This window comes from Marmota marmota, unplaced genomic scaffold (genome assembly GCF_001458135.2).
Source record: "Marmota marmota marmota unplaced genomic scaffold, marMar, whole genome shotgun sequence".
Lineage (NCBI taxonomy): Eukaryota > Metazoa > Chordata > Mammalia > Rodentia > Sciuridae > Marmota > Marmota marmota.
Window position 1 is genome coordinate 4360818 of NW_026000051.1, and position 26767 is coordinate 4387584.

General features: G+C 48.9%; 3 protein-coding genes, 1 long non-coding RNA gene, 1 other non-coding gene and 1 pseudogene across 13 annotated transcripts in view; 3 read left to right on the plus strand and 3 right to left on the minus strand.

Moving 5' to 3' along the window:
- Lrsam1 (leucine rich repeat and sterile alpha motif containing 1) overlaps positions 1–18627 on the minus strand; it is a 36827-nt gene extending 18200 nt beyond the window's left edge. For 2 of the 8 annotated variants that reach the window (XM_015497563.2, XM_015497559.2), the window contains exons 1-15: positions 18497–18627; positions 17982–18120; positions 16269–16397; positions 15895–15951; positions 15189–15233; positions 14139–14216; positions 11926–11994; positions 9743–9827; positions 8773–8894; positions 5684–5774; positions 3777–3907; positions 2430–2459; positions 1946–2068; positions 1489–1628; positions 585–629 (exon numbers count right to left, since the gene is read on the minus strand). In XM_015497563.2, coding sequence (XP_015353049.1) covers positions 585–629; positions 1489–1628; positions 1946–2068; positions 2430–2459; positions 3777–3907; positions 5684–5774; positions 8773–8894; positions 9743–9827; positions 11926–11994; positions 14139–14216; positions 15189–15233; positions 15895–15951; positions 16269–16340 — 1088 coding nt within the window. In that variant the 5' untranslated portion in view covers positions 16341–16397; positions 17982–18120; positions 18497–18627. The other 6 variants (XM_015497560.2, XM_015497561.2, XM_015497562.2 and 3 more) reach the window with 6 other exon arrangements.
- LOC107152071 lies at positions 7074–7731 on the plus strand (annotated as a pseudogene).
- On the plus strand, positions 11712–22297 carry Rpl12 (ribosomal protein L12). 2 transcript variants are annotated; one of them, XM_048813028.1, is made up of 9 exons: positions 11714–11733; positions 18095–18097; positions 18664–18767; positions 19176–19249; positions 20192–20290; positions 20660–20741; positions 21243–21329; positions 21947–22059; positions 22216–22297. In XM_048813028.1, the coding sequence occupies exons 3-9, from the start codon at positions 18731–18733 to the stop codon at positions 22219–22221; spliced, it is 498 nt and encodes a 165-aa protein (XP_048668985.1). In that variant the 5' UTR covers positions 11714–11733; positions 18095–18097; positions 18664–18730; the 3' UTR covers positions 22222–22297. The 2 variants fall into 2 exon arrangements, with proteins under 2 accessions (XP_048668984.1, XP_048668985.1); XM_048813027.1 differs by lacking the exon at positions 18095–18097 and having other exon boundaries at positions 11712–11733.
- Positions 21044–21170, plus strand: LOC125619685. Its single transcript, XR_007351226.1, has one exon. It is a non-coding gene; the product is annotated as a small nucleolar RNA SNORA65 (small nucleolar RNA).
- Positions 22298–23124: 827 nt separating the features above from the next.
- Positions 23125–26090, minus strand: Znf79 (zinc finger protein 79). The gene is made up of 2 exons (XM_015497720.2): positions 26064–26090; positions 23125–24510 (listed from the first exon to the last, which is right to left on the minus strand). Exons 1-2 carry the CDS (start codon positions 26088–26090, stop codon positions 23659–23661), a joined length of 879 nt encoding a protein of 292 aa, XP_015353206.1. The 3' UTR covers positions 23125–23658.
- A 426-nt stretch (positions 26091–26516) lies between these two features.
- LOC107152073 overlaps positions 26517–26767 on the minus strand; it is a 4186-nt gene continuing 3935 nt past the window's right edge. Inside the window, exon 3 of the long non-coding RNA XR_001504752.2 lies at positions 26517–26639. This is a non-coding gene — a long non-coding RNA (uncharacterized LOC107152073). The remainder of the gene's footprint in view (positions 26640–26767) is intronic.

Genomic DNA, 26767 nt, shown 5'->3' on the forward strand with positions numbered 1-26767 from the left:
ATACTTTGCTATTTTACATAAGGGACTTTGAGCATCAGTGGGCTTTGGTATCTGCAGATGGTCCTGGAACCAATCCCCCTCAGATACAAAGGGACAAATGTATTTTATTTCTTTTTCTTTCCATAAATGTAGATTTGTTCTGTTTTTTTTATATTGGAAATATTCATTATGTATCCATCCTATTCATGTCTCTAAATTTTTTAAAGAACTTGAAAGTAGTCATAATTTATTTTTTGATCTAGTTATTTATTTTGACAGTACTATGGATTGAACCCAGAGCTTTGCGCATGTGAGGCAAGCACTCTACCACTGAGTCACATTTCCAGGCCTTTTTATTTTTTATTTTGAGACAGGGTCTCACTAAGTTGCCAAGGCTGGCCTTAGACTTGTGATCCTCCTGCCTCAGCCTTCCAATTGCGGGAATTGCAGGTGGGTCCTGCCACTCCTGGCATGGCAATTCTTTTTAATTTGATCCTAACAAGCTGAATCTCTTTATAGCTTTAAGAAAACTTTCTGGGACAATCTCCTGGAGATTCACAAAGACATTCCCTCCCCAGCTCTGCACTCCCTGGAAGGACGCTTACCTTTCGTTTTCCAGAGACTTCAAGATCTCCGCACTTTTCTTTTGCCTGTGAAGAAAACCAGAGCGGTCCCTGCAGTCACCAGCCCATTTCCCGCAGCGCTGCCCCACCTCACTGCACGGGCCATGCTAGGGGCCTCAGTGCCTGCCTCTGAGCCCTGCCACCTGGGATCTCTGTGTCCAGGCCAGTAAAGCCACTCCAGGCCCCAGATGTCCTCACTTGTGAAAACAGGTGAAAAACTTCCTGGGCTGTTTGTAAAAAGTAAATGAGAAAATAAACATGAAGTGAGCTCCCAAAAAGCGGTCACTTTCTGGACTCAGGCGCTTGGTAACTGACAGGTGAGGGAGCACCAGGCGCAGCAGGATGAGGAAGAGGAAGCCTGGAGGGACAGGAAACGAGGCGAAAGCCTGCTTCTGGACTCTTCCTGCAATCTCCCCTCTAACTAGACATTCTCAAGCTTCTTGAAATCTCTACCTGTCCCCCTTCTCCCCAGCCCCACCGAGACCTGCTCTTAGGAGCTCCTACCAAGGACAGAATTTGTTCAGCTAAATCTCACTACAGGGTGAAGCCCTCAGGCAAAAGGCTACTTGGAACTCAAAATCCTGGAGCAGGCGAGATCTCGACTACCTTGCTAGAGCCACTCATTTTACAGAGGAGAAACCTGGGGCCAGCAGGGAAACACTTGCCACGGCCATAGGTCCAGTCAGTGTAAGTCCCATGACAAGGACTCAGACCTCGACATGTTTGGGTAAGGTTCCTTTTTCTGTGTGTTGATGGGGATTGAAGCCCCTAGCAGAAGCACGTGGGTAGGAGTGAAGACCGTGGGGAGGACTGGACCTCCATTCTGGGACCTCGAAGGGCATCCTGCAGAGAAGGGCTCTGGGCCAGAGGCAGGGCCAGGACTGACCTCTGGTTCTCCTGCAGGAGTTTCTGGATGCGATTTGCGATACTCTGCTCTGTCTGCTTTAGCTGCTCCTGCAGACGCTGCCGCTCTGCGTCCAGGTAGCGCTGGTGCTCACTCAGGCCCTGCTCCAGCCGAGACTGCTCCTGTGGGGCGGGAGGCAGAGGTCCTGAGCAAAGCCCTGATGTGCCATGGAGTGGCTCTGACTGGAGCTAGGAGACTGGGTTTCCTGCCCCACCGTGCCTGTCTACTCTGTGTGAACTTGGGGGGTCCCCTCTTGCTGGACCTTAGAGTGCCCATTTGTGCCTGAGGAGGCCTGGGTGATGGGTCAGGGCCTTCTCTTTCAGGTACCGGGGCAGATGTGAGAGCTTAATCACCCTGCCCTCCCACCTCAGGGGGGCCTTGGCCTGTGTCAGAAGGCCACTGGCTGGGGACAACAGTCTGATGCCTGGGCTGCTCACACCTCCTTGACTGTCTGGAGGATCTCGTCCTTCTGACAGCTGCTCTGCTGAAGCAACTGGGCATGTTCTCGCTGCCCGAGGTCCAGGCGCCGCTCGAATTCCAGCTTCTCCAGCATCTTCTGTTCCTGCAGGAGTAAAGATGCTGGTGACTGCCAGCATGGGCTCCGTGGGCACCAGGACACAGCAGCAGGGGCAGTGCTAAGTAGCATGGGCTGTAGGTCAGTGCTGAGCAACCCCAGCTGTCCACTGGGGCCTGGTGGTCTAGAACCTGTCTGGCCTCCCACTCTGAGCTTCTGTCTCATCTGTCAAGTGGATACTCTGCCATCACTGGAGGAGGCACGAGGACACAGTGAGACAATGCACGTGAGAGGAGAGCACATCTTCAGCCTTGAATCAGAGCCAGGAATAAGCTCTTTCTTCAAATATCTCAGGAGTTGAGATTTTTAGTGAACAGATCAGAGAAGAGGAAAAGAGGCATCTTCTTACCTTCCTCTTCTCATAGTCAGAGAACCTGTTCTGGGGGAGAAGAGACAGAGGTCAGGAGAAGGGCACAGCTAGGGTGTTCAACAGCACATGTACCAGAATCTCCCTGGTGGCCTGGCCTCATGCGGACCCTGGCCTACCCAACTGCTGCATCAGAATAGGTGGGGGGCTGCCCAGGAGGTGCCAAGACAGCTCTGGGCAGGCAGCGCTGAGCAGGCCTGGTGCTCCAAAAGAAGACCATGAAACAAGATACACACTTCCCGTGGCTGTGTGTGGCACCTAGAGCTCCTGTCTGGCCACCTAAGTACTTGCAAATGCAGAAGGAGCATGTACAGGTTCCTACAGGATCATTGAAGAGTGAAAACTAAACCACACCAGCGTCCACCAACAGGTGACCACATCAGTGAGCCCTGGAGCATGGGATGTATATTGTAAATACTTTCTCAAAGTACCGATTAGCACAAGTTTCCTAGATGGTCATCTCTTCCCTTTCCAACTTTCATTGAACTGTCCGAAAAATATAAAATTGCAAATGCATTTACATCAGCAGCGGAAACAGGGAAGGGTGGCATCTGGCAACCAGAAATCAACCAAAGCATCATTGGAAGCTGTGAAGCCAAACCCCGGCAGCTGTGCTCCCCTTCCCTGCAGTGCTGTCCTCTACCACAGCCAGCAGAGCAAACTGACTGTGAGCCCGGGCTGTGGAAGCCGACAGTGGAGACAGTTTCTGCTGCTCCAGGAGCAGGTGCCCCCAGGCTGCAGTGCAAGTCCTTACTGAGCATCCTGCAGGGCCACCTGTCACTGGTGCTGGCCTATGTGCCCATCAGCCTCCTTCACTACACCTAGGGCATGGTGGGGGGCATGTGGTATGTGGTCAGGAAGAATTTGTTGAAAGACAACAAGGAGCAATCCAGACATGATCCCATCCCAAGGACAGACAAGACGGTAGAAAAATTATTTACCACTTTCATTAAATTCAGCACGGTGTTAAATGCTGCCAAGGAAGTGCACAGGGTGCTTTGAGAACACAGAACAGGACACTGACTTGGGCTGGTGCTTCTCAGAGGACTCAATAAACTGGTGAGTGGGGAGAATTCCAGACAGAGGGAACCACTTGTTCAAGGCCCTGATGGAGGGAGGAGTGTGGTTTGTTCAGGAAACACAGAGATCCCTGAGCAGCTGATGGTTGGTAAGCCCATGGCAGGCCTTGCAAAAAAAAGGCTGGTCTGAATGGAGGGAAGCTCTAGTTTAATGGAGGAATCTGGGGGCTTCAGCTCTGATCATCCCCTCATCCTGGCAGCCCCAACACAGGCACATGGCAGTGAGCACCACCAGACAGGCCTGCCTTACCTGCCACTTGACCTCCTCCCGTGAGAACCGGTCTGGGGGCCCATCAGGACTGTCCCGGGAGTTCTCAGCTCCATCTTGCTCCAGAACTGGCAGCAGATACTGAGAAGGGGGATAATATTCCAGCCCTGACTCTGCAAGAGATGGGACACAAGCTGGCAGGGGGACCTGAAGTTGTCTGTTCCCAAATCCCTTGCTCCCCTCCTCTCTCCTTCCTCCCCCGCAGCCCATGCTGCCAGGCTCAGTCCAAACTGCTCTCGTTCTCCCTGGATGGGGCCCCCCTACCTTGTCCACTAGTCCTAGCCTCCAGGCCTGGGATGGGGCAAGTGCTTACTGTCAGCTGAGTGAGTAAATGGGCAAGTCATCTGCCTCTCCATCCAAGTGAGAACAAGGTGGTAGAAAAGCCCAGGAGAAGCAGAGAAACTGGGTCCAGAATCCAGCTTTACTAATAACTTCCTGTGTGTGCAAGATCTTGGGCAAGTCTCCTTCCTTCTCCGGCCCTCCTGTATAGATAGCTTCCTTCTGTATAATGTGAAAGGGGTCATACCCTATACTCATTTTCCATTGTATTGCTTGCCTTTTTCTTGCTGATTTCCAGGAGCTCTTTACATTTTATGGGTCTATAATATATATTGCACCTATTCTGGTTGCAACACCTGGTCTTTTTAACTTGGATGCTGGTGTCCATCTGACCAAAAAAATAGAAAAAAATTGTTTTATTTTTTATTTATTTATGTTGCAGTACTAGGGCTTGAACTCAGAGGAGTTCAACCACTGAGCTATACCTCCAGCCTTTTTAAATTACTTTTATTTGAGTCAGGGTCTTGCTGGGGCTGGCCTTCACCTTGCAATTCTACTGCCTCAGCCTTCCAAGTTGCTGGGATTACAGGGCTGTGCCATTGTGCTCGGCTTGATAAAAGCAAATTTCACATTTTGGTGTAATCAGAATTATCCCCTCCCTTGGAAGGACACAAATAGGTAGTTGACAAGAAATACCAAAATAGGCAGACATACAAATATTCAACTAACAAGGAAGTGACATCAAAATAACAATGAGCTCTGCTGTTTATCCATCCACCTGATTAGCAGGCTTTGCCTTTCCTTCCCTTCTTCCTTTCTCTTTCCCTCTTCCTCTCTTTCTTTCCTTCTTTCTTTGTGAGCTGGGGATGAAACCCAGGGCTCACCTGCCGGGCAAGGCCCTCACCGCTGATCTGTGCCCAGCCCGGGGTTCACTGTCCCCACAATTGTTCCAGAGTCACTCAGGTATTAAAAAGACCATCCAATCCCACTGCTCCGCAATGGCACCTTCATCAGATGTCGGACGACCCATGCGCGAGTCTCAGCTGTGCTCTGAAAGGCCCACAGTGACAGGGCCAACTGGGGACATCCACCTTGGGAGCGCAGGCGTTCCAAGGTTTAGCTCCTTCTGCGGCCCTGTCCTTCCACCAAGTCCAGCCCACCACCCTCTCTCCCCTGGATGACCTCCATGGCCTCCTCACTGGTCCCCCATTCATTCTTGCCCCCTCTAATCCCTTCTCACTGTAGCCCGAGTGATCTTTGTAAAAAGCGAATCTGACCTTGTGAAATCCAGTCTCCCTTGGACACTGGCCAGGCCCCTCCATCCCCCTCCCCACCTCTCCTCCCTGGGCTCCAGCGCTCCAGCCCCACAGGCCTCCTCACACCTCAGGCTCACCCACGGCCCACCCCTCCGCCCACCCCTCGAGAGCCTTCCACAGGCTCCTCCTTCTGCCAGGCCCCTCACCAGTCCCAACTTAACCCAGGGGCACCCCTGTGCTCCCTCCTAAGCCAGCCCGTGATCACAGACCCTGAGGTCTGTGGGGACAGTGACACCATCCCCCACCCCGGGGCTGGCGCAGGGTGGCCGCTGGTGACAGATGGCCTGAGTTTACCTTTGCAGAGGAACTGCTGAATGGCGGTGGTGCCGGCACCACACACCTCCGGTGGGGGGTGGATCATGGACGAAGCATCGAGACTCAGCGTCTGCAGACATAGGGGCCTGTCCTTACTGTGTGCCTCACCTGCCACCCAGCAGGAGTGGAAGCCACCTGGCCCCTCTGCCTAGGTGTGCCAGGAGCCCTTCCAACACCTGGGTGGTGCTGGCACACAACAAGCTCTCTTGCTCTCTTAGGGACAAATACGTAAGTGAGTGACCAAAAGGAATTTACAGGATGGGCAAGAATGCGATTCCAACTCTGTTAAAAATTATACTATACCTCTGACATTAGTATGGGATAGAAGCCATGGGTGGAGGGTCTGTCTCAAACTCAAAGTGGTTTCCTCTAACAGGGGGATTATGGGATACTGCCTATGTGAAATCCTATTTTTTATTGGTACCAGGGATTGAACCCAGTGGTGCTTAAGCCCTGAGCCAGCCCTTTTTATTTTTTATTTTGAGTCAGGGTCTTGCTAGGTTGCTCAGGACCTCACTAAATTGCTGAGGTGGGCTTTGAACTTGCGATCCCCTGCCTCAGCCACTGGGATTACAGGCGTGTGCCACCATGCCTAGTTGTGAAATCTTTTTAATATTTATTATTAATATATATATATTAACAATATATACATGACTTTTAAAATGAGAAGCTCCAAAGCTTCTTTTTAAAGGATTGGGCCCACGGGGCCTTCCTCCTGGAGCTGCTTCTGCAGTGCTCCACCCTGAGCCGCACCCCAGGCCCACAGAGCTCCCCACAGGTCTGAGGATATCCCCGGGGAACACATGCTCTGTGCTGTGTTGTCTACTGCTGTGGCTATTTAATCATAAATTAACTAAAGTTCAATGAAATCATTTAGTTCCTTGGGCACACTGGCTACACTGCACGTGCTCGAGAGCCACCTGTGGCCGGCCTGATGAGACAGCACAGACACGGATACTCCCACCCTTGCAGAATGTTCTCGTGGACAGCACAGAGAACAACCTGTGCTCTCCTGCCCTGAGCACCCTGTGCTTTCCAAATCCAGCCACCAGGTAGGAGGGCACCAGCTACAGAGGGGGGCCACTTCCTTTTGCACCCTCTGAGCTACCTGCCCCCCCAACAGACAGTTTGGCTTGAGGGAGGTGACTGACTGACAGAATCAGGGGACTCTGGGATGCTCAGCATGACTGTCCTCACTGCGAGTGGATTGGTCACCCCACACACAGAGCTGCAAGAAGGTGAGGAACACAGGCATCAGATTCAGGCAGCCTACGTTCCACCTTGCCAGGGCTAACTGCGTGACTCCAGGGCAAGTCACACACACAGTGACTACCTCTGTACATGCCCCAGCTTCTTCATCTTCAAGGTGCCACAACAATATTTGCTTCAAAAAAATTCTGTGAGCTCTTTCCGGACTAGGCTGAGCTCTAGGCACCATCATGGGAGTCGACATACGCCACAACAAGGACCGAAAGGTTCGGCACAAGGAGCCCAAGAGCCAGGACATCTACCTAAGGCTGTTGGTCAAGTTGTATAGCTTCTGGCTAGACGAACCAATTCTACCTTCAACTGAGTTGTACTGAAGAAGTTGTTCATGAGTCGCACCAATAGGCCACCTCTCTCCCTCTCCCGGATGATCTGGAGAGATCATCTCGGCTTCCTGGCCGAGAAAACAAAACAGCTGTGGTCGTGGGGACCATAACAGATGACGTTCGTGTTCAGGAGGTGCCCAAACTGAAGGTGTGCACACTGCGCGTGAGCAGCTGAGCCCTCAGCCACATCCTTAAGGCTGGGGGCAAGATCCTCACCTTTGACCAACTGGCCCTGGACTCCCCCAAGGGCCGTGGCACAGTCCTGCTCTCTGGTCCTCGCAAGGGCCGAGAGGTGTACAGGCATTTTGGCAAGGCTCCTGGGACCCCACACAGCCACACCAAACCCTATGTCCGCTCCAAGGGCAGGAAATTTGAGTGCGCCAGAGGCCGGAGGGCCAGCCGAGGCTACAAAAACTAACCCTGGATTTATTGTTAATAAAGAAGCTTTGAATTTGAAAAAAAAAAAAAATTCTGTGAGGATTCAAAGCTAACACAGGTCAAGTGACTAGCTCTAGAAAGCTCCAGGTGAATGGAGCCATCTTGTCAGACCACGAGAGCTCACCTTCGGAGTGGGCTCCTTGAGTTGGTGTCTGTTGTGGGCTGAACTATGTCCCCCAACTCACATGTATGCCAGTTGAGGTCCCTACCCCTGTACCTCAGAATGTGGCTCTGGAGAAAGGCTGGACTCTGATCCAACATGACTAGAGGAAATTTGGATGCAGACAGGCACAGAAGGAAGGTGACATGAAGTCACGGGAAGGAGAGGCCCCAGACAAGCCAGGAGGAGAGGCTGAGGGGGAGCCAGCCCTGTCAACACTGACCTTGGGCTTGCAGCCTCTGGATGGGGAGAACACAGATTTCTCCATTTCAGTTCCCAGTCCATGGTTCTTTGTCATGCCAGCCTGAGCTGACTCACTCAGGGTCCCAAGAGGCCCCTGCCTTCCCCTGCCACCCGACATTCCAATGAGGTTTGGTTTCTGCCCAGCCATGCTGAGCCCAGACCCCAACCCACCCCTGCAGGCCCTGCCTTCCCTCCCAGCTTCCTGATGACCGGGGTCCCAGGTCCAGCAACTCCCGACCACTTGGCCCCTCCTCCCTTCCGTATCCTGTGCTTCCCACCTCCTGCCTCTCCTGCCCTGCCCCCTCTACCAAATGCTCCTGTTGTCCACGTCTATATCACAAAATCTCATTCCTCTCCAAGGTCTAGTTTGAATGCCATGGATTTCCTAAAGTGTAGCCCCTCCCGGTTCAGCGTTCCCTCTTCTCTACTCTAGACTGCTTTCCTGCCTCCATGATGGTAGCAAAAGTCACATTGTTACAAATGCCCACATATCACTGGCTCTGTAAGCTCCTAAGGACCATGGCTGGGGGCCTCTGGGACCAGGCAGCTTGTGACCAGAGCAGACCCTTGGGAATGGGGGCGAGCAGAATGGGGCATGCTGAGGGGACCCCAGGTGAGAATGGCTCCCCACTTACCTCCAGGGTTCGGACATGAGCCAGCATCTGTGGCAATCTCTGAATCTCGTTTTCACTGATGTCAAGAGTACGCAGGCTTCGAAGCTCCCCCACGGTGTCTGGCAGCTCCTTCAGCTTGTTGTCTAAAGAGACCCCAGTGGCAGAGCTCAGCACCCCAAAGTCCTGCCTGACACTGCAGGTCTCAGTGGGGGTAGGGATGGAGAGGTTCTGCCACCACTGACTAGCTCAGTGGACAACTAACTACCTCCCCAGGCCTCATTTGTGAGACATGGACGAGGACACTATCTGGCCTTGCAGGAGTCCAGAGGGATTCAATGAGATGATGCCTGTGAGGTCCTGGGCCCAGTGCCTGTCCCATGGTTAGTGATCAACAGCTGGGGCGCCATTATCTTCAATCGCTGTCAGACACCACCGTTAGATAGGCTGAGGCTTCTGTGCAGAGTGCTGGGGAGGAAGTGGAGGAGCTGGGGTGGGGCAGGGCTGGAGCTACACTGCATCAGAGTCTTGGCTCACTGTCACCTCACTGGGTGCTCTTGGGCACATCACTGTTCTCTGAGTGGCACTTTCCTCATCTGTAGGCTGCGGACAACTCTGCTGCCCTGTGACTCCTCAGGGACCGTCAGGAGACCACACTATTCAGTGGGTGTGACACACCACTCAGAACCACTGTCATGGCGCCTCCATCACCCTCAGCCAGGCAGTCCTCTCTCTTCCCACCACTCCTCATTATACACACGAAGGACCAAGTCTCAGCGTAGCTGTCACTACTGTCTGACTCTGAGGAGTCACGGGAACCCTCCAGACACCTTCTTCTGGTTACTATAGGGACACACAGACCTAGCAGGAGCTCAGTCCAGTTTAAGTGTCATCTTCATGTTCAGTGGCTGCAGACAGAGCCCCCTGTGGATCCTGACTGGGCTGGCCCACAGCTGACCGAGGGTCACATGGACAAACCTTCCTGGTCCCCTACCTTTCACATTGAGGGTCTGGAGCTGGATCAGGTTCCCAATGGAGCGTGGGAGATAAGTCAATTGATTCCTTTCCACATTTAATACCTAAGAAAGAGAAAGAAATAACATGAGAAGTCACACACACAGTGACTACCTCTGTCCCCTCACCCCTGCTTTAGGCCAGGTGTCCTCTGGGCACTGTAAACACCTGCCTTGACCTGCTTCTGCCTGTCCAGTGAGGAAGGTGTGGATTGTTATGATCCCAATAGAGAGATGGGAAAACCAAGCTCAGAGTGGTGAAGTCAGGTGCCCCAGAAGGAAAGGCCAAGACCAAAACCTGCTCCTGGCTGAGGCTCCATCATTTGTATTAACCAAAAATGCCCAAGCAGGAGGCAGGAAGGAGGGCTATCAGAGTCAGGCTGGGTGAGGCAGCACAGTGTTGAGGAAAGGGAACTGAGCCACAGATGGTGATGTGGTCGGCTGAGGTCTCAAGGCCAGAACTGGTGGTGCTGAGGTTGGAGCTGGGCTTAATGGATTTCCAAAGCCTGCTCCCTCCAGGATCCTGCGAGGCAAGGTCAGGAGGCCAACAGGATGCCACACTATGAAGTCATTAAAAACTATGCAATGGAAAGCTAAGTGGCCATTTAAAAGATCGTGGTAGATAAATATTTGATGAATCAAAGGAGGTCTGCATTTTATAGTCAGGTACCCAAAAGTTACAAGACAGAAAATGCATAACTCTACAAAAACATACATATTTAAAAAAAAAAGTTGGGCTGGGGATGTGGCTCAAGCGGTAGCGCGCTCGCCTGGCATGTGTGTGGCCCGGGTTCGATCCTCAGCACCACATACAAACAAAGATGTTGTGTCCGCCGAAAAAACTAAAAAATAAATATTAAAATACCCTCTCCCTCCCTCCCTCCCTCCCTCTCTCTCTCTCTCTCTCTCTCTTAAAAAAAAAAAAGTCCCACTGGGCATGGTGGCACCTACAATCCCAACACCTCAGGAGGCTGAGGCAAGAGGATTTCAAGTTCCAGGCTGGCTTGGCAACTTAGTAAGACCATGCCTCAAGGTAAAAAATCAAAAAGGCTGAGGATGTAGCTCAGTGGTGCAGCACCTCAGGTTCAACCTCCAATTAAAGGAAAAAAAAAAGGAATGCAGGTCCCTTAAGATCCTATGCCAAGTACATACTGTGGATCAAAGTGGGGACAATCACTACTGCTCTGCCACATGTTCTCTATGTGAACTTGGGCAAGTTACAGACACAGTCATCTCTCTGTACCTCTGTTTTCTTTTATGTAAAATGCGATGACATCACCCACATGTTGGGGTGGTTCATTGAAACTGTTCTTTGGTGTTTTCCATGTGCCAGGCGGTGAGCTAGGCAAAGGGGCAGCATTCAGAGAAATCACATTCCACAGGTGAGGCCTGAATACATAATTATGATTATAGACTGCAATTATAGAGTGCCTTTGGGGAGATAAGTAGGGTGGGAACAGAGAGGACTAAGGGGATGCACTTAGGAGGCTGGGGAGGATTCAGGACATTGGGCTAATAGGTGAAGGAAGGCCCCACAGACAGCCCCAGGAAGGACCACTTCAGCAGAAGGAGAGGTCCTGCTGGGGTGGGGACAGAGAATAGAGGGTATTAGGAGGTGATTTCAGCAAGCAAAGGGAGGAAGAAAAGGAGAGGAGACTAGAAGGACAGCTGGGTCCCATAGCATGGGTCTTCTTTCTGCAGTGCTGGAGATGGAACCCAGAGCCTTGCACCTGCTAAGCAGGAACTCTACCACTGAACTGCACTCCCAGCCTATTTGGGATCTTCTGGTGTGGTAAAGAGAGATTTTCAGCCTCAGTGCAATGGAAGCCACTTCTTCCTCTGTAGAGCTAACACTGGCAGGTAATGCCAGGGGCGGAGTTATCTCAGCACTGGCACAGAGTGATTGCTCCATCAGTGCAAGGCTGCTTCTGCCAAGGCAGCGGTGGGAGTGCGCAGCCATTGCTCTTCAGATGTAGACTGTGCTTTTTTTTTCCTGAAAAGCTGTGGAAGCTCAAGATGAAGTCCCAAAAAGCAGGTGTCAAAAATAGCCACAGCCCAGACAGCAAGGGTGGCACCGGGACCAAGTGCAGCCTGCTTCTATTGGCAAGAGCACACCCAGAACATTCCACCATGGGAGGTGGGTTTCTGTTTCCCACAGTCTTACCTGCAGGGCTCCCAGCTGCCCTATGTCCTCAGGAAGGGCTGCCAGCTGATTGTTGTGGAGATCCAGAACCTGAAGAGGAAGACACCTCTCAGACACCCACTGAGAAAGCCCCAGGATTCCAGGCTCAGAAAAGCTAGATGACAGGGGCCACTCAAGCCTCTGGTGTTGCAGCCACCAGCACCCAACCCTCTCTCCCCCACTCAACATCCAGCAATCCCATCTCATTCCCTTTTTCAAATGATTATGCCATTTCCTTCCTTTATTTATCAAGTTTTTATTTTTACTGATAAGCCAAAAAATATGATATAAAACAGTATGTGTATCTGTAGGCTAAAAAGTAAAAACATTCCATAGCATCAAAAATATTCCCACAGGAAAAAACCCTACCAAATATGCAATAAAATAGTGATAATGGTTCTCCAGAGTGCAAAACTGTATGTTTTCTCCCCTTTTCTTTCTTTATTTTTGTGGTGCTGGGGATTGAACCCTGGGCCTGGGCATGTTAGGCAAGCCCTCTACCACAAATGATATCCCTTTTTCCAACTTTTCTTTGCTTAACTGCTATTTGCTAATTTTTTTTTTTTAAGTACTATGGATTCAACTCAGGAGTGCTCTACCTTGGAACTGCAACCCAGCCCTTTTTATTTCATTTTTGTTATTCTTTGTTTTTGTGGGGATTGAACCCAAGGTCTTGTGCACTCCACCCACTGAGCTATATCCTCAGCCCTTTATTTTATTTTTAAGAGAAGGTCTTGCTAAAGTGCCTAGGCTGGCCTTAAACTTGTGATCCTTCTGCCTGAATCTCTTGAGCTGCTAGGATTACAGGCATGTGCCACTGTGCCTGGCCTACTAATTTTTTTTAATGATTAAAATGAGCAAAAAAGGCAAAGAATAAATATATACCAGCACACACATGTGCAGATAAAATATACACATATAAACTACAAATAGAAATATTAAAATACATTTTAAATATCTATAGCGCTCTCTCTCTCTCTCTCTCTCTCTTTTTTTTTTTTTTCTATCCTGGGGATTGAACTTAGGGGCACACTACCACTGAGCTACATCTCAATCCCTTTTTACTTATTTTTTTAAAAAATCTTTATTTCATTCATTTATTTATATGTGGTGCTGAGAATCGAACCCAGTGCCTCACACATGCCAGGCAAGTGCTCTACCATTGGGCCACAACCCCAGCCCTCCCTTTTTACTTTTTATTTTGAGACAGGGGCTTACTAATTTGCCCAAACTGGTCTTGAACTTGCGATCTTCCTGCCTCAACCTCCTGAGTTGCTGGAATCACATTTAATCATCAGGATTAAATGTTCTCTTTTTTTCTGAATACAAAATAATTCATCAACTGGGGAAGGAGCTGAGCAGTAGAGCACATGCTTGGCCTTGGGTTTAATCCCCAGCACCATAAAACATACACACACACACACACAAAACAACAACAATAACAAAAAACATGCTGGATCAAAACAAAAAAGAAGTGTAAAAACTATCCCCAGTCTGCAACCCAGAGCGGACCGTGAAGAACACTTGATGTCTGAGATGCCAGTCTTCTCTCAGTGTGTACACTAACTCTCACAAGTTCACATTCATGCAGAACAATCCTGGGTGATATCTTGCAAATGCTGTGATGACGCCCCAGCCCCTGTCCAGGAGGGGCCCACAGTTAGGAGGGATTTTCACATGTTGATCATACAATGCCCTGGATGTCCCTCTGTCTTATTTGAGGCCATCTGTTTCCACACTGTCTGCTAATTTACTTGCAACAAATCTAGGATTTAGTTTTTTACTTAGCATGTAAACCACCTAGTTTGGCTATCTTTGTCACTCTACCTGCTGGACAGCGCACAGAAGTGCCCAGTAAAGCAGGCTGATCAAATCACAGATTGACCATTTATTATATTAGGACCATCTGGAGCCAGGGGTGGTGGTGCATGCCTGTAATCCCAGTGACTCAGGAGCCTGAGGCAAGAAGATTGCAAGTTCAAGAACAGCCTTAGCAACTTAGCAAGACCCTATCTCAAAATAAAATAAAAAGGGCTGGGGATGTAGCTCAGTGGTAGAGTGCTCCTGGGGGTTCAATCCCCAGTACCACCAAAACAACAATAGCAACAAAACCATATGGCATAACCTTTAACAGAAATCCAACTGCTACCTGGAACACGATATAGAGTCTATGACACTGGAGGGGGCCCCAGTACCTTGATGGTTGCGAGGCTCAGGAGGCTGCAGGATTTGGGAAGCAGGGAAGTGAGGTGGTTCGTGTGCACAATCAACACCTGTGAGGCAAAGAGTGGAGGAAGAGTCAGGCAGGAAAGAGCAGCAGGGGAAAGCCAAAGGCAAGTGGAGTGTGGCACAAGATGCCCAGCAGCCCTGCTGTCCCCTGGGTATCTCTGCTTGCCCAGACATGCAATGGGAATGCTGTTAGTGTCATGGGATTTCTGAATGTGGAATCATATGGCGTTAAGATCTGGAATTTAGAGGTCTAATTCTGAGAAGGGATCAGCTGTCCTGATTTTAACCTTTCTCAGCTTCAGTGTCTTCCTGGAAAACAGAGAATAATAAAGTACTTTCCTCAGAGGACTGCTGTGATGATAAAAAGTCCTCAGCCCAGGATGGGCACCCAGTGAGTGTGTGGCCTGTCATATGTTGCTATTTGTGTCGGGCATTGACTGCTGGTTGAATACTTCCAGGGACACGGAGCTCATGACGCTCTTGGGAGGGAACACTTTTCACTTAGTTCATTAGAGATGTGCCCCCTGCACCCAAATTTGCTAAAGCTGCACTGCACTTCTGAAAAATCATTCATTCCCCTCCTAAACTCCCTTGTATGGCCAGAGCAAAATGGGTGCAGTTTCTGTTGTTATTATCATTGGGGTTAATAAGTGTTTAGTATGTGACAGGAATTATATCCCTCTACCTACTATTCCTTCAATTCTCACAATATCTCTGGGAGAGTAGAACTATGAATACCCTCATTTCACAGATGAAGAAGTTGAGATGTAAGAGTTTAAGGAAGTTACAAAAGTCATAGAGCTAGTGAAGGCAGAGCCACAAGACCCCCAGGGCTATCCAACCCTGAAGCCTGCTCTCCTAACTGTGACCCCTGCCGCAGACCAACAGGGTGAGAGCCAGAGAGAAGGTATCTTCTGCACCTGTCTGGGTAAGGAAGATAGCACCTAAAATCCCACATGCTTTCAGACAAGCAAACATGTAGTAAGCAATTCTCTGAAAATAAAGAATCCGCTCACCTTCTTCTGTAGAACTTTGCATGTTGCAAAAGCCCCAAATGGGATCTAAGACAAGATAAAGAAGAGTAAGAGCCTCCCCTCCTGCCAAGTTTTCATTTGTTCTCTGTAGGGCATTGACTTGAGGGAGAGGCAGGCAGAGGGGAGCATGACAAAATCTGCTGAGAAGAGCAGTCCACCAGGGAAGGGCTGGGGAAGAAGAATGCTGGGGATGAGGTCAGTCCTGCCCCAATCGGTGGGCAGGAGGGGCCTTGTCCTATCTTGCCCATCCAGTTCCCATCAGGAACCCTGTCTTTTTTGAAGAATCCTGACTTTTCCAACATTTGAGGACTCTGTGGGTACATTTTCTAACTAGAGTTCTTGACTGTTATGTCCAAAGGATCATCTCAATTCTTTTGGACAAGAATGGAATCTAAGGAAAGATCTCTTGACTAGTACTTCTGTTTTTGTTTGTTTGTTTGTTTGTTTTTTAAATTTTAATATTTATTTATTAGTTTTCGGCAGACACAACATCTTTGTTGGTATGTGGTGCTGAGGATCGAACCCGGGCCGCACGCATGCCAGGCGAGCGCGCTACCGCTTGAGCCACATCCCCAGCCCCTTGTTTTTGTTTTTAAGCCCTCTTCCAAATCTGTCTTTCCTGGGGAACATGCAATAAAAGAACACAATATAAATCAAATCCACATCCCTTACACTACCCTCAGTTTACCTCTGAGAGCTCACATTTAGAGATGTCAAGAATGTCATCTGCCCCAGCTTCTTTTGCCTAAGAAAAAAAAATAATTTTTAAAAGAATTTTTTAAAAAGCATGCAAACAAAACAGGCAAAGAAACATAGAATTCAGGAGCTGCAAGGGACACAGCACAGTCTGGTTCCACCAGTCCATCCTGTGTGTGATCCCTGCTTCCCCGGAGTTTGAGGTCCAGCAGGGAAGAGAAGTCAACAAGGAATGAGTATGCTCAGCCCAAGGGGAAGTGCAGGGGTTAGTAGGGAAGATGGAGGCAGCTTGGGGCAGGCAGAGCCCTATTCCACTGGGCAGAGGAAGAGCTGAGAAGGAGTTGGAGGAAACCCGCTTTCCCTCACCAGGCACATCTGGTACTCTAGGCGTTTCCTCGCTTCCTCGCTGGGTTTCCGCTTCCGGAAGAAGAGTGGCATCTTTCCTTTTTCCCAGGGAAATCTTTAGGACACTGGTCGTAGAAGACAAGTCAGGGCCTGGGGAATTCGTTATAGCCCCTGACTCTCAGGACAGGCGGCAGAGTAACAGAGTTTGCAGTTGGCTGCTGGACTGTAAGCTCTAGGCAGGCAGGGCTGTGTCTCCCTTAGTCATCAGTACTCCTAGCCTACACAGTACAGCTCAATACTTTGGATGGAAAAATAAGGAGCAGGATGGGGTGAAAAGAGCACAAAGGCAGGCCAGGTCACCTGGGTTCAGGCCTTCGTTTGCCACTGACCCACTGTGAGATGCTGGTCCTTCTCCATTCTGGATCCCCTCTCCCCTCTGCCTTAGGGGAGTTTCCTCAGGTTCCTCTGGGCCTCAGAGTAGCATCAGCAACACCCAACTAAATCAGCCATGACTTGGGGAGCTCAACTACATCATAACCAAAGAGATCCGTGAGTTAAGTAAAAGTTAAAAAGCAATCCTCGGAGCTGGGCATGGTGGCACACACCTGTATTCCCAGCAACTCAGGAGTCTGAGGTAGGAGAATTGCAAGTTCAAGGCCAGCTTGGACAACTCAGCAAGACTCTGTCTCAAAATAAAAACTAAAAAGGGCTGGGAATGTATTTCAGTGGTAGAGCACCTCTAGGGTTCAATCCTCTCAGTAACAAAAAGTTAAAAAAAAACAACACACACACACACACACAAAAATCCAACAATCCTCACGCACCTTACCACCTTCATGGTTGTGACAGTTGTTCTACTTGATTCTCATCCCAGCACTGTTTATGGTGTGGAAACCAATGCTCACTAAGTGCAGTGATCTGGTTATACAGCCTGACTGTAGCAAACCCAGCCTGGAAACCTGCTCCTATCTGCAATTATCAATGTTGGATAAGTGACAGCAAGGCCTAGGAAACAATCGCCCAGGGAACTGGATGGTTCACATCATGGCCTTTGAGATGAAATATTACTGGGTTTGAGTCCAAGATCAAACCACCCACCAACTGTGTCAATTTGGTTCACCTCTCAGAGTCTCAGTGTCCTCATCTGTAAAGTGTGAGTAATAATGTTATTAACTTGGGGGGGGGGTCTGTGAGGACCCAATGATTAATGTATGTGATGCCCACAGCACAGTACCCGGCAGTATAATCGCTCCCTAAGTGGACACTACAAAGCACTGTATAGGTGACACTGAATAAGGGACTACTACAAGAGCTAGGAAGAAGGGAAACAGTGCAACCAAAGAAGACACACCCGGTCCTCAGAGGGAGGACTCCATCCCTGGGCGTGGGCTGTCAGAAGTGGCTCTGCCAGGCCTGTAGAGCCAGCTCAGAGCCCTCTTGTCACCCACCTGCCTATAGGAATGAGAAATGATCTAAAAACAGCCCTTCTCCAATCCTCCCAAATGACCAGCACTTACTCTTTTGCTCCCTGATGACCGGCTACCCCTCACCCTCTAGAGGATGTCCAGCCCTCCTGACCTCCTTCCCAATGCCATATGGCTCCCCAATCCATCCCAAATCAGCTCCTTTCAATCTGCTTCTGATGTCTATCCCTCATCCGTTTCCTCCCCGAAGTCCGGTCCAGATGGGGAGAACCACACCCATCCTTCCCTGGCTGGACTGGGAATGGCTAACCTGGCTTTGTGGATGGAGAAATCCCCGAAGGTCCCTTGGGAGGACCCGAAGGCAGGCGGATCACTCAAAAGGCTTGGTCATGGACGTGGGGTAGCAGACCACCCAGCACGGAGCTGGTGGTCTTCTGCAAACACAGGAACTGGGGACCGAAACTCAGAACCTCAGAAAGTCATGCAGACTAGGATGACGAAGTCTGAGACTCTGGGAGCCGCAGAGTCTCAGAAAGAGTCAGACTGGATTTGGACCCGAATAGATTGGATTACTAAAATGCAAACACCATGAAAGGGCTAGAAAGGGTCTGGGATCGCCGTGGTACTGGGGTCTGGGAATGGGGGTGAGGACACCTCACGGGAGAGGCGGGGCTCTGGGATTGGGTGACAGGGACCCAGGAGTGACCCTCATGACAGGGAAACATGGGAGCGGCAGGACCCAAGATCTCAGGAACAGCCCTCTCTTCTCTGACACCTTGGGCTAAGTGGCCCGAACCCCCTTTCCGAATCCCTAGCCCAGCTCACCGCGGGTACCCGGCCCTCCAGCCGTCAGTCTTACGCACCTGCCCACAAGCAACAAGGCGGCAAGGGCGTCACTCAGAGACTGGGCGGAGCCGTAAGTTCTCGCGAGAGCCGCGTTTTCCTGCCTATATCCGGCATGGCAGCAGGGTTTCCGGCCTTTCGGCTCGGAGGAGGTCAAGGTGCAACTCTCTTCGGTCGTCCCGAATCCGGGTTCATCCGACACCAGCCGCCTCCACCATGCCGCCCAAGTTCGACCCCAATGAAATCAAAGTTGGTGCGTGCCCTAGCTGCGGCCGGGGCTGCGAAGGCGCCTTCTTTCTCCCCTCGGCCCTGCGCGCCGCGTGCTTTTCCCGTGCTGGTCTCTCGGGCCTTCTGGCGCTGTGTGGCCCTAACGGGTCTCTCTCCCGGTCTGGGCCTCAGCTTCCCCATGTGTAGATGGGGAGGGAGGAGCGGACGACCTTTGGCGGCCTTGCAGCCCGCATGCCTTAGGGTAAGGCTGGCCCCCGGGCGTTCTGCCCCCCCGCTGGTAGTGTCAGCGGCGGGGGCTCGGCGCTGTCCACGCCCGAGGGAGGAGGGGTGCCTGTCTAGCCCGCGCTCAGGATCGTGGTGCTGCCTGTAAAGACGGGATGAGGGCTGTTCCTCGGGCCCGCTCCGCAGAGGCGCTAATTCTTCTTTCTCCCAGTGTACCTGAGGTGCACCGGCGGCGAGGTCGGCGCTACGTCTGCCCTGGCCCCCAAGATCGGCCCCCTGGGTCTGGTAAGTCATCCCCGCGAGGGACAGAGCAAGCCCTGGTTTGTGCAAACAGGACTAGACCTGAGCTGTTGAACTGGAACTAGCTACTGTAGAAAGGTCATGTGTGAAAAATGGGACCCATATCTTGAAATTGTGACATTCCACGTGTCTCAGCTGCTGCCTTTGGTGTTTGTGAGGGATGGGAGCTAGGAGCCAGGGCTTAGTGACATAGGGCAGTGTGGTTAGGGGAACGTAAGTATTGTGTGGGTGTTCTTGATGAACACAGTGGGCTGTATTTCCAACTCAACCTTGTTATCATGACTTAATGTACCTATTTTTTGTGTGTGGTGCTGGGGATTGAACCCAAGGCTTATGCATGTAAGGCAAGCACTCTCCCAACTGAGCTGTCCCTCCCCCCGTTTTATACTTTGCTTGTATTGAATTGACCTATCTCTGAATATTATTAGGTCTGTATTTCTCAGACAGATCCCTTGCACCAAACACTTTTCCCCCTTCATTTTAACTAGTGTCTTGTTAAACTTCCTTGGCTCTTTGCTCAGCCGGCACTTATGGGACAACCATCCCATTTAGGCAAACTAAGTAGCGAATTCAGTGATCCTCACCCTCATCATGGCCAGGCATTGGAACCTAGTATTAATTAAAGCTGCTTAGGTAGCCAGCCATGATGGCACAGGCCTGTCTGTAATCACAAGCTACTCTGGAGCCTGAGGCAGGAGGATCTCAAGTTTGAGACCAGCCTCAGCAATTTAGCGAGTTCCTGTCTCTAAAAGGACTGGGGGGCATAATTCACACTAAAGCGCCCCAGGTTTAAATCCCCAGTACCAAAAAGAAAATGGGTCCCTAGATATGGAAACTTTGGTGTTGGCAGGAGAGTAGTACTGGGCAGGTTTTAGGGCTGTGGTTCAGCTTTGAGCACAGTTTGATTATATACTTTTATTTCTACAGTCTCCCAAAAAGGTTGGTGATGACATTGCCAAAGCAACTGGTGATTGGAAGGGTCTGAGGATTACAGTGAAACTGACTATTCAGAACAGACAAGCCCAGGTATTTACTTCTTGTGCTTGGTTTGAAGGAGGGTAGAGGTAACAACCCCCCGGAATCCTGGATAGGAGGGTTTTCACCATTGGACCAATTTTGGTCCTTGTGGGAAGACTTTGTTAAAAGCATGGACAATAAGGCAAAGAAAGACTTTGGGCCCAGATTCAACCCATGTGACACTGGGTAAATCACATAACATTTCCCACACAGGAATGTGTTTTAATACATATGAATCATACATACATGTATAACTTATACGTACAGGAACCTAGTGTCTGGCCCATGGTCTCTTGAGGGCAATGTTGGTTGTCATACAGTGGTAGTACTCTTTGGAGGTGGGGTAGGGTTTGTTTACATCAAGAATCTCTTCTGCAGATTGAAGTGGTACCTTCTGCCTCTGCCCTGATCATAAAAGCCCTCAAGGAGCCACCAAGAGACAGAAAGAAACAGAAAAACAGTAAGTTGGCTGTACATTAGTTTGCAGTTTTTTATGTTATATACCTAATGTTTTTTCTGAAAATGAAACCAGGGTTGGTGTGGGGACTGATGATTTGGTCAGCATTGTGAGAGCCAGGCAGTACCAAAAAGTACTAGATTTGCTTTCCCCAGTGGGGAAGGTCCCTTGGGTTTAGGCATCTGAGAACATGTGGCTGGCTGATGCACTGGACACTTAACCAATGATTTTAGCTATGCTTTTAATCCCTTAACAGGAAGTCTGTCCATGGCAGATTGGTGAAGACTTGGTTTTGTCTTTAGCCACCCGCCACTGCACCTGACCAGTTTGTGGGCTGGTGCAGTCCAGTGGTGAGCTGACAGTAAACCCCAGCTAAGGAAACAGGGTTATTCTTCATGTGGATGACTCTGTGCCGAAAGCATGGGAACAGCCTGCAAATAGTGGAGGACATACAGTCCCTTTGGCCTCAGACTGTCACAAAGCTTTTTTTTTTTCTTCCTGCAGTTAAACACAGTGGAAATATCACTTTTGATGAAATTGTCAACATTGCCCGACAGATGCGTCACCGATCTTTAGCTAGAGAACTTTCTGGTAAGAGCAAGACAACATGTATCTCATAAATTTGAATGTTTTCAGTGAGTGGTTAGCATTCTTGCCACTTTGAGGGCACTTAACTCATGTTCTGCCATCCTGCATTTAGGACACCTATACAACAAATATCACTTAATGATAGCTTTGCTCAATTTAAGGTTTTGTGTATTGAAGGAAGTCTGTTGAGCAAAGGTGAACACTGCATTCCTTTCCCTTAAATTTGGAATGCTTCACAAATCTGCATGTCATTTTTGTGAAAAGGCTGTGCTAATTAATCTCTGTTCAAATTTTAGTATATGGGCAGCCCAAATAAGTACTCATTAAGGTGTTATAGGTGTTGTACATAAGGGCTACTGAAGTTGATAAGTTTCAAGGTTGGGGTATGGTGTTTTCTGGGGATGAAAGAAACTGCTTAGGTCCTGAGCTGAGCATTTAGAGATCCAGTAGAGACTCTATATTTAAGGTTTATGAAGTTCCAAGTCTTGTACTATAGAAATGGGTTGGGGATTTCCTGTTTTTTGCTGTAGTGGGGATTGAACACAGGACCTCGTGCATTCTAGGCAAGATCTCTACTACTGAGTTATACACATAGCCAAACACATTTTTCCTAATTGTAGGAACCATTAAGGAGATTCTGGGGACTGCCCAGTCTGTGGGTTGTAATGTTGATGGCCGCCACCCTCATGACATCATAGATGACATCAATAGTGGTGCAGTGGAGTGTCCAGCTGTAAGTGATTTCTGCATCCATTTCACTTGGTTATAATAGAGGGGTGAAAGCTGGAGGGGGAGCGGCTAATGTGTTCATGAAGGTATTAGTGTAGGGCTAAGGGAGGGTCTTTTACCTCCCCTTTCACTGATAGAGCTTCTATTTTCTTTCCCACAGAGTTAAGAAGTACATGGGAAAATTTCTTTTCCACAGTTAAGTACATGGGAGAATATTTTAATAAAGGATCATCTGACAACCAGTGGGCTGCGTCCTTGAATGAGCGCCTATCATCCCCTTAACCTAACACTCGACACTGGGACAAACTGCAGCTAGGCAGCTTTTTCTAGGCACCAACAAATGAGGTTTGGAAATAATTGCTCCAAGGACTTGATTTTTCTCTATGGGTCATTTCACCCTATCTTGGATAGCTGCCTCCAGTGGAAAGGACTGCCTGAACTTTGAGGGAAAGCAGCATTCTCATGGCCTAGAAGGCAGCACATGTGTACCATGCCCCCTGAGAAACAAGCTGAACCCAAGTTGTGCAGTCTGGCAGCAGGCTGGTAATGAAAAGTCATGCTTGGCTCGCCAAAAACCAAGCGCAGAATAGTTGGGGTCTGAGGATGACATTGTCAAGGTTGTTAGGACTCAAGTCAGAGTGCAAGGGAGAAAAGTTGGTATGAAAGTCTGCATCTCCTAAAGGGAACATTTCTGTCAATAATGAGCCTTATTGCAGCTCATGACTGACCTCCAGATGAGTGTTGCTCAGATCCTTGATTGGCCCCTTCCTGTTCTGGTCCCCATAGAGTGGGATATGCCTTTATGTGTGGGAGTTCACCAGAAGGATATCATGGCTGCTTCCTCTTCCCCAGTGACAAGCTCTGCAACAATTATTAGGTGGATTCTGGGCCTATCTTTCAGCATTAGGAAGTAATTCTCCCTGTTTGGTACGGGATGGTTGATACCGGAATCCCTTTCCTCATCCACATTTGCTACCCTAAACTGGATAGGTCTTGGTATCTGGCCAATACTTCTTGGTTCTTTTGCAGCCATTCTATTTCCAGAAGAAATGAGCATTGCCAAAAATACTTTGAGAGAAGAAAACAAGTTTTTCATTGATTTGTTCATTTTGCCAATCAAATTGCCTGAAAGAATTTGGACTATTGGGTGTTTTATTTTGGGTGCTGGGGAATGAACAAGTGTACTCAACCAGTGAGCCACATACTAAGCCCTATTTATAGTTTTGATATAGGGTCTGGCGGAGTTGTTGAGTGCCTCACTGTTGCTGAGGTTAGCTTTAACCACAGGATCCTCCTGCCTCAGCCTCCTGGGCAACTGGGATTATAGGCGAGTGCCCCCAGGCTGTGAGTGCTTTAGATTCTTGATGCTTACTAAAGACTGGAATTGTTAGCAAGCTCTTGAGCTTAAGCTTTTACTTACAACACGTAAGAATTGGATATTCAGGGTGTTTCTGTGTCTCTTCTCTGGGCTACAGATTAAAGTGCGCGATGTCTCCAGATGCTTAAATTGACAAATAGTATTTATCTGAGCTCACCTATGCACCTGACTTGGATGCTGAGTTGAGTTGGGAGCATCTGGGGTTCCCTTGACCATTGGTCCCAGTTACTCTGCAACATGGAGTCTCTGGTGTCTGACAAAAGCTGAGCTACACCTGAAGGCCTTCCTGCACACACTGCATTCATAGGGCTTTACACCACTGTGAATTCTCTGATGTTGACTAAGGGATGAACTCTGGTTAAATGCTTTTCCACACTTACTGCACTCATATGGTTTTTCTCCGGTGTGAATTATGTGATGTCGAATAAGGGCTGAGCTCTCACTGAAGAGTTTCCCACACTGATTGCATTTATATGGTTTCTCTCCAGTGTGGGTCTTCTGGTGGATTATAAGATTTGTACTTTGGCTAAAGGCCTTTCCACACTCACTGCACTTGTAGGGTTTCTCTCCAGTGTGAATCCTCTGGTGGTTGGTGAGGTTTGCACTCTGGCTGAAGGACTTCCCACATGCAGCACACTTGTAAGGCTTCTCTCCTGTGTGGATCCTCTGGTGCTGAATAAAAGCTGCACAGTAGCTGAAGGCCTTTCCACACTCGCTGCACTCATAGGGCCTCTCCCCAGTGTGAGTCCTCTGGTGATTGGTGAGGTTTGCACTGTGGCGGAAGGCCTTTCCACAGTCACTGCATTCATAGGGTTTCTCTCCAGTGTGGATTCGCTGATGCTGAACAAGGGCTGAACAGTCGCTGAAGGCTTTCTCACACTGACTACACTTGTAGGGCTTTTCTCCGGTGTGAGTGCGCTGGTGTTTGGTGAGGTTTGCATTCTGGCTGAAAGCTCGCCCACATTCAGTGCATTTGTAGGGTCTCTCTCCAGTGTGAATCCTCTGGTGCTGAATAAGCGAGGAGCTCTGGCTGAAGGCCTTCCCACACTCAGTGCACTCATANGGGCCTACAGGCCTCTATACACTGAGAAGAAAAGTGCCACAACTTTCCAGAACAGTGCGTACCTGTAATCCCAGTGGCTCAGGAGGCTGAGGCACCTGCCTCAGGAGGATTGTAAGTTCAAGACTCTTGTCTCTAAATAAAATATTTTAAAAGGCTGGGGGGGGGGGGCTGGGGTTGTAGCTCAGTGGTAGAACTCTTGCTTAGCATGTGTGAGGCTTTGGGTTGTTTCCATGTACAACAGAGCAACAAGGCTGGGCATGCAGCTCAGTGGTTAAGTGCCCCCTGGGTTCAATCCCTGGTACTATTAAAAAAAATTGAGCTGATTCTCTCAAAAGAAGTGGTTTCTTTGGCCAGCAGGACCAGGTTTCTGGACTTTGCTGGTTTCCCTTTCCCCCTTGAACCTGTTCCCCAGCAGGGAATGTGTGTCTCCATCCCTGGTAAAACACTACTAGAGCTGTGGATCCTGAAACAAAAAGCAAATTCCTTCTTACTGGTGGCCTTTGGATCTTGAGTGGAGGCAAAAGACGGTAAGGGGGGTGGGCACGGAGGCTGGAAAAGAGTCTGAAAGTGTACCTATCATCTGCCTAACACTGTAATGGCTTCTGGCACACAAAACAAAAACCCTACTGTCTCCATACAAATTATCATCTTGATAGATTTTTTTATATATGAAAAGTTAACAAGTGTATTAGAAGAAATTACACACAAAAATATAGGTTCCAGGAAGAGACAATACAGAAAAAAATGAAAGTAAAATGTGCATTCATAATAGTGAATAATCAGGTGTAAATTATCAAGGAAATATGAGAGCTGAATTCTCAGAACTTTGAACAAACATTCCTGTGAATTCAGATATTACCCAGCACAGTAGGAGAGCCAGGCTTCTATGTGGTCAAAAGAATAAAAGGGGAACTGGTTGCACGAAGAGGAGATGAAAGACAATCAAGGAGATCTATAGAAGGCCACATCAAGCTGGGGTAAGAGAAGGCTAGTCAGGGCAGGGGGAGCACCAGGAGCAAACGCCCCGTGCTGAGAAGGTCCTTGTGTGTTGAGAAGCAACAGGTGGTGGTGGTGGTGGTGGTGCTTAATTAAAAGTTTGAAATGACCTGACAGACATGGCAGTTTTATCCTATAGTCAATAGGGAGCCAGTAGAAGTCAAGATGCACCTTAAGATGGAAATGAGAGGTTAGGAACTACAGCTGTCAACATCAAGTTGAGAGAGGGTTCTGCTCAAATAGAGGGACTAGATGCGTGGCAAGGAAATGGTGTGGGAGAAGATCTAGGAGAAGTCAAAGATTGGGAAACTAGAAAGAGAAGAAACACGGACCAAAGTAGCTTGTGAGCAAATTAACTAGTTTGTTCAGGGCCCACAGGATTTAAGGTGGCCACAAGATGTCTAGGTGCAGGTGTTTTGTCCCATAGGAAAACAGGCAGCAACTATCCTGGCCCAGGTTGCACAGGAATCTCACACCTTTAACTACTTTTCCTTGTCTATTCTCAGTTTGGGGATGGGACCTTCTTTCATTGCCTGGTCATGCCAGAAACCTGGCCATCCTTCCGTCTCACTGTCACTGCCTTGTAAGCCAGCATCATTTTCCAGATTATCGCTAGTCTCCTGACCTCCAGTTTTACCTGCCTTTCCAATCCATCCTACGCAGAAATGAGTTAAATGGAATGAAGAGAGTCATTTTTAAAAACTATGACATATTTAGACTATCAGGGCCACTTTAATAATCAAGAAAGTAAAATCTAGGGGCTGGGTTGTGGCTCAGCAGTACAGCACTCGCCTAGCATGTGTGAGGCCCCGGGTTCGATCCTCAACACCACATAAAAATAAATAAAAGTATTAAAAAAGTAAAGAGTAAAACCTATTATAAATATATAAATGCCAGGAGCCACATAGTACATACTATACAAGAAGAAAAATTATACAAAGTACAAGAAGAGATTTAAAATATATAACAGCTTTAAGATATTAAAATGTCTTAGTTAATCCAAAATGAAGAATGTACAACAAAATCAGAGCTGAGCAATTTAATAAGGCTGAGAAGACAGAACTATCACACCCCATACCCTGCAATCAGACTACAGTGGCATTTTGTGTTGACAAGTCATGGTATCCATCCTCATGAAGTAGACCAGCTGTGAATGGGCAAATATCAAAGTAATAGTTTTGGAATACTAAAAAAAAAAAAAAAAAAAAAAAAAAAAAGAAACCCACAGTCTAAAACTTTTTTTTCCTTTCCTTTCGGTTTAACTGGGAAATTGAA